At 45.7% G+C, this 13,093-nt stretch overlaps 1 protein-coding gene across 1 annotated transcript in view; it reads right to left on the bottom strand.

Moving 5' to 3' along the window:
• The window catches only part of LOC123046293 (protein argonaute 1B), a 52,293-nt gene extending 45,225 nt beyond the window's left edge, over nt 1–7,068 (bottom strand). The window contains exon 1 of the mRNA XM_044469614.1: nt 6,865–7,068. Within this exon, the coding sequence (XP_044325549.1) occupies nt 6,865–6,907 (43 nt within the window). The 5' untranslated portion in view covers nt 6,908–7,068. The remainder of the gene's footprint in view (nt 1–6,864) is intronic.
• Between the last annotated feature and the right edge of the window lie 6,025 nt (nt 7,069–13,093).

The following is a 13,093-nucleotide window of genomic DNA, read 5'->3' as shown; positions in this document are numbered from 1 at the left end:
TGAATCAAAGATGGTTAAGTTTCCTAGCCATGGACAAAAGAGTTGTCATTTGATTAACGGGATCACATCATTAGGAGAATGGTGTGATTGACATGACCCATTCCATTAGCCTAGCACTTGATCGTTTAGTATATTGCTATTGCTTTCTTCATAACTTATACATGTTCCTGTAACTATGAGATTATGCAACTCCCGTTTACCGGAGGAACACTTTGGGTGCTACCAAACGTCACAACGTAATTGGGTGATTATAAAGGAGTACTACAGGTGTCTCCAAAGGTACATGTTAGGTTGGCGTATTTCGAGATTAGGTTTTGTCACTCCAATTGTCAGAGAGGTATCTCTGGGCCCTCTCGGTAATGCACATCACTATAAGCCTTGCAAGCAATGTAGCTAATGAGTTAGTTACGGAATGATGCATTACGTAACGAGTAAAGAGGCTTGCCGGTAACGAGATTGAACTAGGCATTAGATACCGACGATCGAATCTCGGGCAAGTAACATACCGATGACAAAGGGAACAACGTATGTGGTTATGCGGTTTGACCGATAAAGATCTTCGTTGAATATGTAAGAGCCAATATGAGCATCCAGGTTCCGCTATTGGTTATTGACCGAGAATAGTTCTAGGTCATGTCTACATAGTTCTCGAACCCGTAGGGTCCGCACGCTTAACATTACAATGACAAATTTATTATGAGTTTATATATTTTGATGTACCGAAGGTTGTTCAGAGTCCTGGATGTGATCCAGGACATGACGAGGAGTCTCGAAATGGTCGATACATAAAGATTGATATATTGGAAGCCTATATTTGGATATCGGAATCGTTCCGGGAGAAACCGGGATTTTTTCGGAGTACCGGGGGGTTACCGGACCCCCCGGGGGTTATTGGGCCTACATGGGCCATGAGGGAGAAGAGGAGGGCCGGCCAGGGCAGGCCGCGCCCCCCCTCCCCCCTAGTCCGAATAGGACAAGGAAGGGGGGGGGGGCGCCCCCCTTTCCTCTTTCCCCTCCCCCCTTTTCCTTCTCCACCAAGGCAAGAGGGGGGAGTCCTACTCCCGGTGGGAGTAGGACTCCTGCAGGCGCACCCCTTGGGGGCCGGCCGCACCTCCCCCTCCCTCCTTTATATACGGGACAGGGGGCACCTTAGAACACAGAAGTTGATCTACGTGATCGTTCCTTAGCCGTGTGCGGTGTCCCCCCTCCACCATATTCCACCTCGGTCATATCGTCGCGGAGTTTAGGCGAAGCCCTGCGCCGGTAGAACATCATCATTGTCACCACGCTGTCGTGCTGACGGAACTCATCCCCGACACTTTGCTGGATCGGAGTCCGGGATCGTCATCGAGCTGAACGTGTGCTGAACTCGGAGGTGCCGTATGTTCGGTACTTGGATCGGTCAGATCGTGAAGACGTACGACTACATCTACCGCGTTGTCATAACGCTTCCGCTTATGGTCTACGAGGGTACGTGGACATTACTCTCCCCTCTCGTTGCTATGCATCACCATGATCTTGCGTGTGCGTAGGATTTTTTTTGAAATTACTACGTTCCCCAACAATATCGTAATGTTTACTTTGACTTTCATGTAAATTTGACTTGGGATACTATGTGCCAAATCAACAATAGAAATTTCCCCTTTGGTTTGATGTGTCTTCAACATGCGTGATCAGAATTGATTTTGGTTCTATCATGTTGCAGTTTTATAGTCGTAGTGTGCCCCATTGAACACAAACAAACATCATATAAGGAAATGGGTTGCAGGAAATTTTGAGTTTAAACTAAATGGTATCTCTCCTTAGTCCGTAATCATTTTCTGACTATGGGATGATCAAGCCTTGACGGACAAGAACAAGAAAAACATAAAGAATCGAACATGGAAGTGTAACACAAAAAATTCACACCGCTCAAGGATACACCCGGGCAGTATCGATCTTGATAAGCACCATTGCTATTCCTAGTTTAGGTCTCATCTGTTATTTTTCAATACTATGGTGAGCCTCGGCCTCCACGTTTAGATATCATCTAGATTGGTCTCCACGAACGGTTGCAAATCCTTGGATTATGAGACATGATACATGATTTCTATCCATTCTCTCGAAGGGCCGATGGCCGATCTTTATTAGAGGAAAGGAGGCAAAACAAAGGAGTCTCACAGTTCAGGAGATATGAACTGTTAGTACACGCGTTAGCCCGAAGCACCGCGGGGCTGATTAAGACAACTACGGAGGAAATCAGCTACCCAAGTCTGCGACACGCCCCGGAGATCTCCAAACACCTAAGTCCTCCCTAATGAGTTCTAGGACCCTATCAACATTACAAGCCGTCTGCTAGAAGATTCGAGCGTTCCGCTCCTTCCAGATCCTCCAGTGTATGAGAATGACAATGGTGTCAAAGTCTCGGCGCACCTGCTTCGGGATTGCTTTTCTCGCCTCTAGCCACCATGCCTCGGAGCACTCAAAGCTGCTCGTCGGCGTAGGGAAGGGGACACCCGTCCACCCCTGGAATGCCATCCAGAGTTGCTGCATGAAGCTGTAGGAGAGAAATAGATGCGTGCAGTCCTCGGGATGTATCAAGCAGAGCGGGCAGACTGCATTGTATGGACACCCTCGTCGCTGAAGATTATCTGCCATCAGGCACTTCCTTTGAATAACCAACCACATGAAGAATTTGCAACGATGGGGAGCTTTGGACTTCCAGATAAGCTTATTGCAGGCAAAAGGAATTCTGGCCATGAAGAACATCCTATACGCGCTGCTCACTATGAACTGGTGGTGCTCCGTCAGCCTCCACACGAGGTGATCCTCCGTTTCATCTGAAAGAGTGGTGGCCTGGGCGATATCCCACACCGCTAAGTATTGCGCTAGTGCCCGCGTAGACAGACCACCCCTGATGTCCCTAATCCACCTGTGATTGTGCAACACTTCTTTAACTGAGAGTTTGGAGTCTTTAACGAAGGAGAATAGGGCCGGGGCCAAGGCTGAGATGCTCTTGCCTCCTGCGGCCCAATTATCAGTCCAGAATTTTGCAACTGTACCCTTCCCCAACACCACCCGATTTGCAACATTGAACATGGCCGCCGAATCATTGTCCTACTGATCAGGAAGAAGTTGCCATGGTCTAGTCCCAGGATTCCATTCGAGCCACTTCCAGCGACATCTAAGTGACGTCCCAAAATTCCTCAAGTTGAGGAGGCCGAGACCCCCCAGTCCTTTGGTCTACATATGCGGGCCCATGGGACCAAACAGTGCCCACCATTAATATCCCCCTCTCCTTTCCACACAAAGCCTCTGCATCTCTTGTTAATGATCTTGAGCGCCCAGACCGGCAGCGCGAAAACAGTCATAAAGTGAATCGGTAGGGCCATCAGCACTGAACTCGTCAAAGCTAGTCTTCCAGCAGGGACCAGAAGCTTGGGCTTCCATCCTTTCATCTTACTTGAAAATCTGTTAATCAGTGGGAGAATGTCTTGTCTTTTTAATCTGTAGATTGATAACAGTAGCCCCAGGTATCTTATGGGAAAGCCATCCTGCTGACATCCAAAGAAATCCGCAATCTCCCCAGACCGGACCTCCTCACAACTAATGCAAGTGATGGAGCTTTTGGCAAAATTAATCTTCAGGCCCGAGGCCTCCCCAAAAAGCTGCAGCATGGCTGAGATCACCAGCAGGTTGGACTGCGCTGGAGTGAAAAACAATACTGCATCATCAGCGAAGATAGAGGCCCGCGGGATTCTGCTGTCCAAACCCAGGTTGGCCTGCAGATTATTGCGCCTGGCCCAATCAATCATGCCTTGCAGCGCGTCCATGGCCAAAATGAAGAGTGCCAGCGACAAGGAATCTCCCTGCCTGACTCCCTTCCCCAAGGGGGAGCACTTGTTTCGCTGTTGATGAGAACCGAGGAGAACGCCGAGCACAGAAGACCACATATCCAGGAGCACCACCTGTTACCAAAGCCTCCGACTCTGAAGATATCCAATAGAAATTCCCATGATAGACAGTCGAATGCTTTGGATATATCAATCTTCATCAAAACGGATGATTTATCCATTCTCAAATAATCGAACATAGGTACATTGTCTCTTTTGTCTCTCTAGTCACGCATAAGCTGTTCGACAAGGTCCTCGTGTCGCTTACTCACCATACTTTTGACATATATACCCTTACACGTAGGATCAACATAGTCAATGCGTCACTTGTTAAGTAAAAAGGTACAAATGTTCACCTCGCAACAAAATCCAAATTATTCATTATCGCGTTCAACTTCTAAGGAGGAGCAAAATGATTTGCTTCCAATAACAATATAAAATGAGCATTGAATGTGTTTATGATTTTGGGAGGAAGGTGCATATAGGCAGATATACCCATGCTATAGTAAAACCGGAGTTGTCGTCTATAAACTTGCATAAATCATGCAACATAGTTGAAACAAAAGGCGGTTTTCGCAAGCTGTTGTGCAAATATGGATCAGCCGCCAACACAGTATCAAGGTTGTTAAAAATTCTGATCACAACTTCCACACTCGTATCTATGAACTACGACACATGAATGCAAACTACTATCAATGGAGCCAAACCCCGAAAAACATTGACCACCAATATTTTACTGGGATGAATATTCATCCTTATTTTTTTTACTTTTCTTTAAAATTACATGCAGACATTTTTGAATGAATATATTGTATGCACACACATTTATTTTACAATTTAGGAACATTTAGTGAAAATATACTCACACTTATGTTCGCATACAAAGTCATTTATTTAAAAAACATGAGCATTTTCTACTGCTAGAAATAAAAACAGTTTTTATACATATGGAAAATACATGGTCTGGCAGTATTTTAATACAGAACATTGTTTTTCGAATGTCAGGATACTTCTTCAAAAAATATAAAACAAAACTCCTCAAAGGGCCGGTCCAGCGAGCCGAGATCACGTCCAAGGACCCGTGAACCTGCTGCTGGTGGGCCAGAGCCACCTCCACGTGTCGGCAGGCGTAGCGCATAGGGTTGCAAGAAAAGCTCAAGGCTTGTGAGACGCTTGAGATCGACTCGTTTTTTGACTCGACTCGAGATCGACTGGAAAAGAAACGAGCTGAGTTTGAACACTTTATATAGCTCGATCGAGAAACGAGCCGACCTTGAGCCAATGTTGGCTCGCTCGATTTTAGCTCGATAGCTCGACAAAATATCATTATGTTAAATGATCTTGCCATATATTAAATGAAAATAAGATAATTTATTACCATATATGTTGTCCATAATTTTTCTCCATTTTATTTACCAACGAACATGGAAAATTAATTAAGTGCAGAGGAGATTTAGGCCTAATTATGGCACGTGGTCGACTATGTGTTAAATATCATATATTTTTGGCAAAGGTTCCCAGCATATTCACCTTATTTTTTTGTTTTTTCATTCATAGATTTATAATTTTTACCATCTCATTTAGCTCGAAACTAGCTCGAGATCGACTCGAAATCGTTACAAGCTGAGCACGAGTCATGTTTTACAGCTTAATCATGAGCTTCATTTAGTTTAAGCTCGCTCGAATTTTCATATGAGTTGAGCTGAGTCAACTCTAACTCGCTCGAGCTCGACTTGTTTACAGCCCTAGTAGCGCAAGCGCACCTCTAAAAATCTACGAATAGTGTCCCACTGAGCCGCGCGAGGCGCCGACCGGCCACCTGCACGACGGCGTGTACGTCACACGCACGTTGCGACAGCGCCACTGCTCCCTGTCCCTGGTCCACAATGCCGTGGGCGGACGCCTCCTCCGCGCGCAATTAGCAATGCCGGCTGGCCCCATGGATTTTTTTTTTTGAGCTGGGTGGCCTCATGGATTTGGCCGCGCGGCGAGCTAATAACCGGCTCTTGGCAAAAACAACGGGCATGTTTCTGTTTCACGCCTCAAGTGTGTGCTATCCTCTTTATTATCTCAAATTTTCCATCTTTTTTTGACGAAGTTGTAGCCAAATCCACAATGCCAGCATCAAACGAGTTAGCCTCGCCTATGTGATGTCTATGCGAGACAAGGACAGATGCGATGATGGATACAAATGCTTGCTCGATCGTGCACCAAGCCACCAACCAATGCATTCACGGTGGTAGCACAAAAGGTGTCAGACAGAGACTGTACCGCATCGCCTTACCACGAGCACACACGGTGTGCCATACGCTCGGCTCCAGGCGTTTTTTCATGAGAAGGTGTGTGACTCTGCATACACTCGTGAGCTCGCTCGTTCATGTGTACGCATGATCATAGCGTGTGAAAAGCACGGCGCATGGACGTCAACAGGAAGTGCTGCTGGACGTTTCGTCGTTTAGATGCACTGTTGACAACAGTGACAATATTAACCAGGCTTCGAGGCTGTTATACCTATCCGTGTGCCGGACTCCGTCACAGTGACTATCTTTTTCTTTTTGGCATGCATCACTGTTGCTATGGCTCACATCACCCGAGTAGTAAACTCAAGGGCTCGAAATAGACAGATTCCACGAGCTGCTGTTCCTCCAGGTCGAGGGGCCGAACTGAATCGCTGGCTGTAGGCATACATGCTCGGTCAGTCACCGTCAAACAGCGCGCCTCGCCTCGCCGATAGATACTACAGGGAACCGATGCGCATGCGTGCGATCGCACATGAACAATCGAGCAAACCCCGACCTGACCCCCCCCGGAAACGCACAATCGCGTATGCATGTGCATGCACGGACGCACGAAACCTCATGCATACTGTAGCAACCTCACGCGACGACAGACACGAAACGCATCGGATGAAAGGAAACCTCTGGGTACGGTGATGGAAGACGGAAGGCAAAGGTTGCCAAAGCCGGGATGAGGGAAAGGCGTGCGTGCGTACCTGGTCGATGAGAGGGGTACCCGTTGTCCACCCGCAGGGCCATGTCAAGATCGCCGCGAATCGTTCACGTTCATGCGCGCGGCAGAGGCCCCGGGATGCCTGCAGCTTTTTTGGCTAGCCAAGGGAAGAAAGGAAGGGCGTGAACGGTGGAACGGGCCAACGGGGAGATCCACTGGAGGCGTTCTTAACCAGCGAGGAGAGGCCGGAGGACGAAAGCGAGGTAGGTGGCGGTACAGGCCGCGTGGGCGGAAGATATCGGTGATGTATGCTCCAAGATACGCACGATTATTTGTGCCTGCCGGTGAGATGGATGTACTACCGTGCTAGAAGGAAATAAAGCGAGCTGTACGACGATGGCTGCAGTTTTGCTCCCTGAGGGCCCCGAGCCTTCGGATGATTATCCACTGTGTATGCCATTCGTAGAGCATCCACAGCCGCGTGGGCGTTCAGTCGCATCTTTTTTTTAGGGGTGTTACCATCACTTTATTTAATCACCAAAGCTCGGAATGTCATCCGATATTACATCCAATATACATTCTGGAGGGACACCAGTCCAGATATTACACAACTCATCCCCTACTCCGACCTTAGCTAACTTATGCGCAGCTGCATTAGCTACTCTATTAACCCACGAAACCTTAAAGTCCACACGCGAGTCCAACATATGTTTAATTTCCCGAATCCAAGGGCCCACCATGGAGGGATCCTGATGGTCAAGCTTGATCTTTTGCACAGCAGATTTGCAGTCCAGCTCAATATGCACACGAGCAAAGTTTAGATTAATAGCTAGCTGCAACGCCTCCTTGCAAGCTAGGATCTCAGTAGCCTCCGGTTTTGAAATTTGGGGGAAGTAATGAGAGAGTCCGGCAATAAACGCACCATTATGATCTCGAAGCACAGCACCACCGCCTCCTTTGCCACCGAATTTAGACACTGCACCATCATAGTTTATCTTTATCCATCCCACCTCCGGCACCTCCCACTTTGGCCTCCTCCACGTTCGGTTGCATCTGCGGCAACTGACCGGGCACTCCTTAAATTAGCCACTTCGGATCCATCTCTCTTATATTTCATCCTTTAAATCCATACAAAGCATGCAAAATAAATCCTACATACTACGGAGCTTTGGTTTTAGGCCTAGCAATGCCACACTTTGCCATACAATATTGCCAAACTTGTCTAAGGTTACTTCTTTAAAATGAGAGCCACAAGTTGGCAAGCCTAAGGGAATTTTGCCACACATTTTTGTGTGCATGTCATGTGGGGCACTAGTGTGGCTTGCCTAAGATTGGCTTGAACCAAACACTCACCTAAGTTGGTCAAAGTTGCATAACCTTAGGTGTGACAACCTTTGGCAATCTTAGGAGCTGTTTGCTTGGAGACTCAAATTGCCACGCCTAAGATGAGGTGCTAGCCACACATGTGGCTTGCCATAATGTGTGGCAAAATCAAATTGTTTGGTTGGTAGCTATGCCTTAGGTTAGGTGTGGCAGATTTTGTGGCGTGCATTTAGATGGCCTACACAAATGTTTGGCAAAAAGTTATGGTTTGGGTTCGGTTTCCTGCCACATGTGGTTAATAATCACCTTAGTGCTGGAGTGGTGAGATTACTTACCATTTGTCTTGCAAATCAATCATACTACAACATACTCCAGTAAATCTAAGAAGATTTTGTCACAATAATAATAACCATAAAAATAACATGGAGCATTTTCTATTAATCCCATCTATGCAAAATAAGTCACAACTACAAATTCATAATCAAGATAGAAAATAAGATAGATACATACAAGTTCCAGCCATCAAATTCAAGTAATAGTCATAGCAATAGCACAAGTTCCAACCAAGTTACATTAAGGTGTTTCACTACATATCATAAGATCTACTTCCCAAAAGCAAACAGCCCGCTACGTATTACCCTAGCTACTCTTCATCGTCGGAGATGTCCACGACGACGGTTTCGTGCGCCAGCTGGACGGACGGGTAGGAGGGCTCCGACTCATCCTCCTCATGCTCGACCTCATCCATGCAGGCGAACATCTCCGCCTCCTCTGCGGCCTCTTGCGCCTCCATCTCCTGCCGGCGACAGCGTCTTGCCTCCGTAACGGACTCCGACTAGAGGGAATCGAGAATGGCCTACTGCTCCGCCTGCAGATCCCTGTCGTCAGCGTCCCCCACACCCTCCTCCTCCGGCTCATCCCCCTCCTCCTCAAAATCCCCCTCCCCGTCGTCCTCTTCCTCCTACTCCTCCGGATCTACTGCATCCGCAGGTAGCCCCGTGGCGATCCGGGCTTCGCGCCTAGCTCGGATCTGCTCAAGGAGCTCGAGCCAGCGCTCCTGAAGGAAATATGTCCTAGAGGCAATAATAAAGTTGTTATTTTATATTTCCTTATTTCATGATAAATGTTTCTTATTCATGCTAGAATTGTATTAACCGGAAACTTGATACATGTGTGGATACTGATAACCCACAAGTGTAGGGGATAAGTGTAGCCTCTTTGATAAGTAAGAGTGTCGAACCCAACGAGGAGCTAAAGGTAGAACAAATATTCTCTCAAGTCCTATCTACCACTGATACGACTCTACGCACGCTTAGTGTTCGCTTTACCTAGAACAAGTATGAAACTAGAGGTACTTTGTAGGTGTTGTTGGATAGGTTTGCAAGATAATAAAGGGCACGTAAATAAAAAGTAGGGGCTGTTTAGATAAAAAAGCAATAAAGTAAATATAGCGAGTGTGGAAAAGTGGTGGTAGGAGTTTTGAAATTGTCCCTAAGCAATTGACTACTTTACTAGACCGATAGCAAGTTTTATGTGGGAGAGGCATAAGCTAACATACTTTCTCTTCTTGGATCATATGCACTTATGATTGGAACTCTAGCAAGCATCCGCAACTACTAAAGATCATTAATGTAAAACCCAAGCATAGCATTAAAGCATCAAGTTCCCTTTATCCCATACGCCGCAACCCCCTTACTCGGGTTTATGCTTCTGTCACTCAAGCAACCCACTATAAGCGAATCATGAACGTATTGCAACACCCTACAGCGGGAATCCCTCACGCTTGCGCGATACGGAGGGCACAATAGGACAGCAACATAACCACAAGCAAATTAAACCAATCATAGCAATTCATCAATCACCGATAAGACAACGAAAATCTACTCAGACATCATAGGATGGTAACGCATCATTGGATAATAATATGAAGCATAAAGCACCATATTCAAGTAGAGGGTACAACGGGTTGCGGGAGTGTGGAACGCTGAATATAGAAGGGGGAAGGTGATGGAGATGTTGGTGAAGATGATGGAGGTGTTGTTGTAGATCGCGGTGATGATGATGGCCCCCGGCAGCGCTCCGGCGCCACCAGAAGCAAGGGGAGAGAGACCCCCTTCTTCTTCTTCTTCCTTGACCTCCTCCCTAGATTGGAGAAGGGTTTCCCCTCTGGTCCTTGGCTCCCATGGCGTGGGAGGGGCGAGAGCCCCTCCGAGATCGGATCTATCTCTCTGTCTCTCTCTGTTTCTGCGTTCCCAGATTCTGCCCTGGCACCATTTCTTTTATATCTGGAGATCCATAACTCCGATTGGATTGAAACCTTCGCCCAGATATTTTTCCAAAAATTAGCTTTCTTGCGGCCAAAGTAGAGCATCAACCGCCTTACGAGGGGCCCACAAGGGCGGGGGGCGCGCCCACCTAGAGTGGTGGCGTGGGCCACCCTCGTGGCCACCTCGGGCATCATCGCGTTGATTCTTCCTCCCAAAAATCACAAATATTCCAAAATAATTCTCCGTCCATTTTTATCCCATTTGGACTCCGTTTGATATTGGGTTTCTACAAAACATAAAACATGCAACAAACAGGAACTGACATTGGGCACTGGATCAATATGTTAGTCCCAAAAAATAGTATAAAAAGTTGCCAAAAGTATATGAAAGTTGAATAATATTGGCATGGAACAATCAAAAATTATAGATACGACGGGGACGTATCAGCATCCCCAAGCTTAATTCCTGCTCGTCCTCGAGTAGGTAAATGATAAAAAGATAATTTTTGATGTGGAATGCTACCTAGCATAATCTTTATCATATAATCTTATCATGGCATGAATATTAAGACACGAGTGATTCAAAGCAATAGTCTATCATTTGACATAAAAACGATAATACTTCGAGCATACCAACCAAGCAATTATGTCTTATCAAATAATATAGCCAAAGAAAGCTTATCCCTACAAAATCATATAGTTGGGCCATGCTTCATTTTCGTCACACAAAATGCTCCCATCATGCACAACCCCGATGACGAGCCGAGCAATTGGTTCATACTTTTTAACGCGCTTCAGCTTTTTCAACTCTTACGCAATACATGAGTGCAAGCCATGGACATAGCACTATATGTGGTATATGGTGGTGGTTGAGAAGACAAAAAGGGAGAAGATAGTCTCACATCAACTAGGCGTATCAACGGGCTATGGAGATGCCCATTAATAGATATCAATGTGAGTGAGTAGGGATTGCCATGCAACGGATGCACTAGAGCTATAAGTGTGTGAAAGCTCAAACTAGAAACTAAGTGGGTGTGCATCCAACTTGCTTGCTCATGAGGACCTCAGGCATTTGAGGAAGCCCATCATCGGAATATACAAGCCAAGTTCTATAATGAAAATTCCCACTAGTATATGAAAGTGATAACTCAGGAGACTCTCTATATGAAGAACATGGTGCTATTTGAAGCACAAGTGTGGTAAAAGGATAGTAACATTGCCCCTTCTCTCTTTTTCTCTCATTTTTTGGTGGGCTTCTTTAGCCTCTTTTTTATTTGGGCTTCTTTGGCCTCTTTTATTTTTCATAAAGACCGGAGTCTCATCCCGACTTGAGGGGGAATCATAGTCCCCATCATCCTTTCCTCACTGGGGCAATGCTCTAATAATGATGATCATCACACTTTTATTTACTTACAACTCAATATTACAACTCGATACTAGAACAAAGATATGACTCTATATGAATGCCTCCGGCGGTGTACCGGGATATGTAATGAATCAAGAGTGACATGTATGAAAAATTATGAAGGTGGCCTTGCCACAAATACAGTGTCAACTACATGATCATGCAAAGAGCAATATGACAATGATGGAGCGTGTCATAATAAACGGAACGGTGGAAAGTTGCATGCTAATATATCTCGGAATGGCTATGGAAATGCCATAATAGGTAGGTATGGTGGCTGTTTTGTGGAAGGTAAATAATGGGTGCATGATTCCGGCGAAGGTTGCGCAGCATAATAAAGGCTAGCAAAGTGGAAGGGTGAGTGTGTGTATATCCATGGACTCACATTAGTCATAAAGAACTCACATACTTATTGCAAAAGTCTACTTGCCCTCGAAGCAAAGTACTACTACGCATGTCCCTAGAGGGATAGATTGGTAGGAAAAGACCATCGCTCATCCCCGTCTGCCACTCATAAGGAAGACAATCAAAGAAACACCCCATGCTTCAAATTTGTCACACAACGGTTACCATACGTGCATGCTACGGGACTTGCAAACCTCAAAACAAGTATTTCTCAATTTCACAATTACTCAACTAGCACGACTCTAGTATCACCACCTTTATATCGCAAAACCATTGCAAGGTATCAAACATATCATATTCAGTGATCTACAAGTTTTATGTAGGATTTTATGACTAACCATGTGAATGACCAATTCATGTCATCTCTCTAAATGGATATAAGTGAAACAAGAGAGTTTAGTTCTTTCTATAAAAGATATTCCCGCGCTCTAACAAATATAAGTGAAGCAGAAGAGCATTCTACAAATGGCAGTTTTCTATGTGAAGAGAAACAGGCAATCCAAACTTTAAATGATATAAGTGAAGCACATGAAGCATTCTATAAAGCCATACTCAAATGATTTAAGTGAAGTGCAATGAGCATTCTATAAATCAACCAAGGACTATCTCATACTAGCATGGTGCATAAAAGAAAAGTGAAAACTAAATGCAAAAGACGCTCCAAGATTTGCACATATCGCATGAACGAAACGAATCCAAAAACATACCGATACTTGTTGAAGAAAGAGGGGATGCCTTCCGGGGCATCCCCAAGCTTAGACGCTTGAGTATCCTTGAATATTTACTTGGGGTGCCTTGGGCATCCCCAAGCTTGATCTCTTGCCTCTCTTCCTTTTCCTCATATCGAGACCTCCTCGATCAAACACTTCACCC

This window comes from Triticum aestivum, chromosome 2B (assembly GCF_018294505.1).
Source record: "Triticum aestivum cultivar Chinese Spring chromosome 2B, IWGSC CS RefSeq v2.1, whole genome shotgun sequence".
In the NCBI taxonomy this organism is placed as follows: Eukaryota; Viridiplantae; Streptophyta; class Magnoliopsida; order Poales; family Poaceae; genus Triticum; species Triticum aestivum.
The sequence above is the reverse complement of the archived record's forward strand: the minus strand, read 5'-3'. Positions and strand labels throughout refer to the sequence as shown.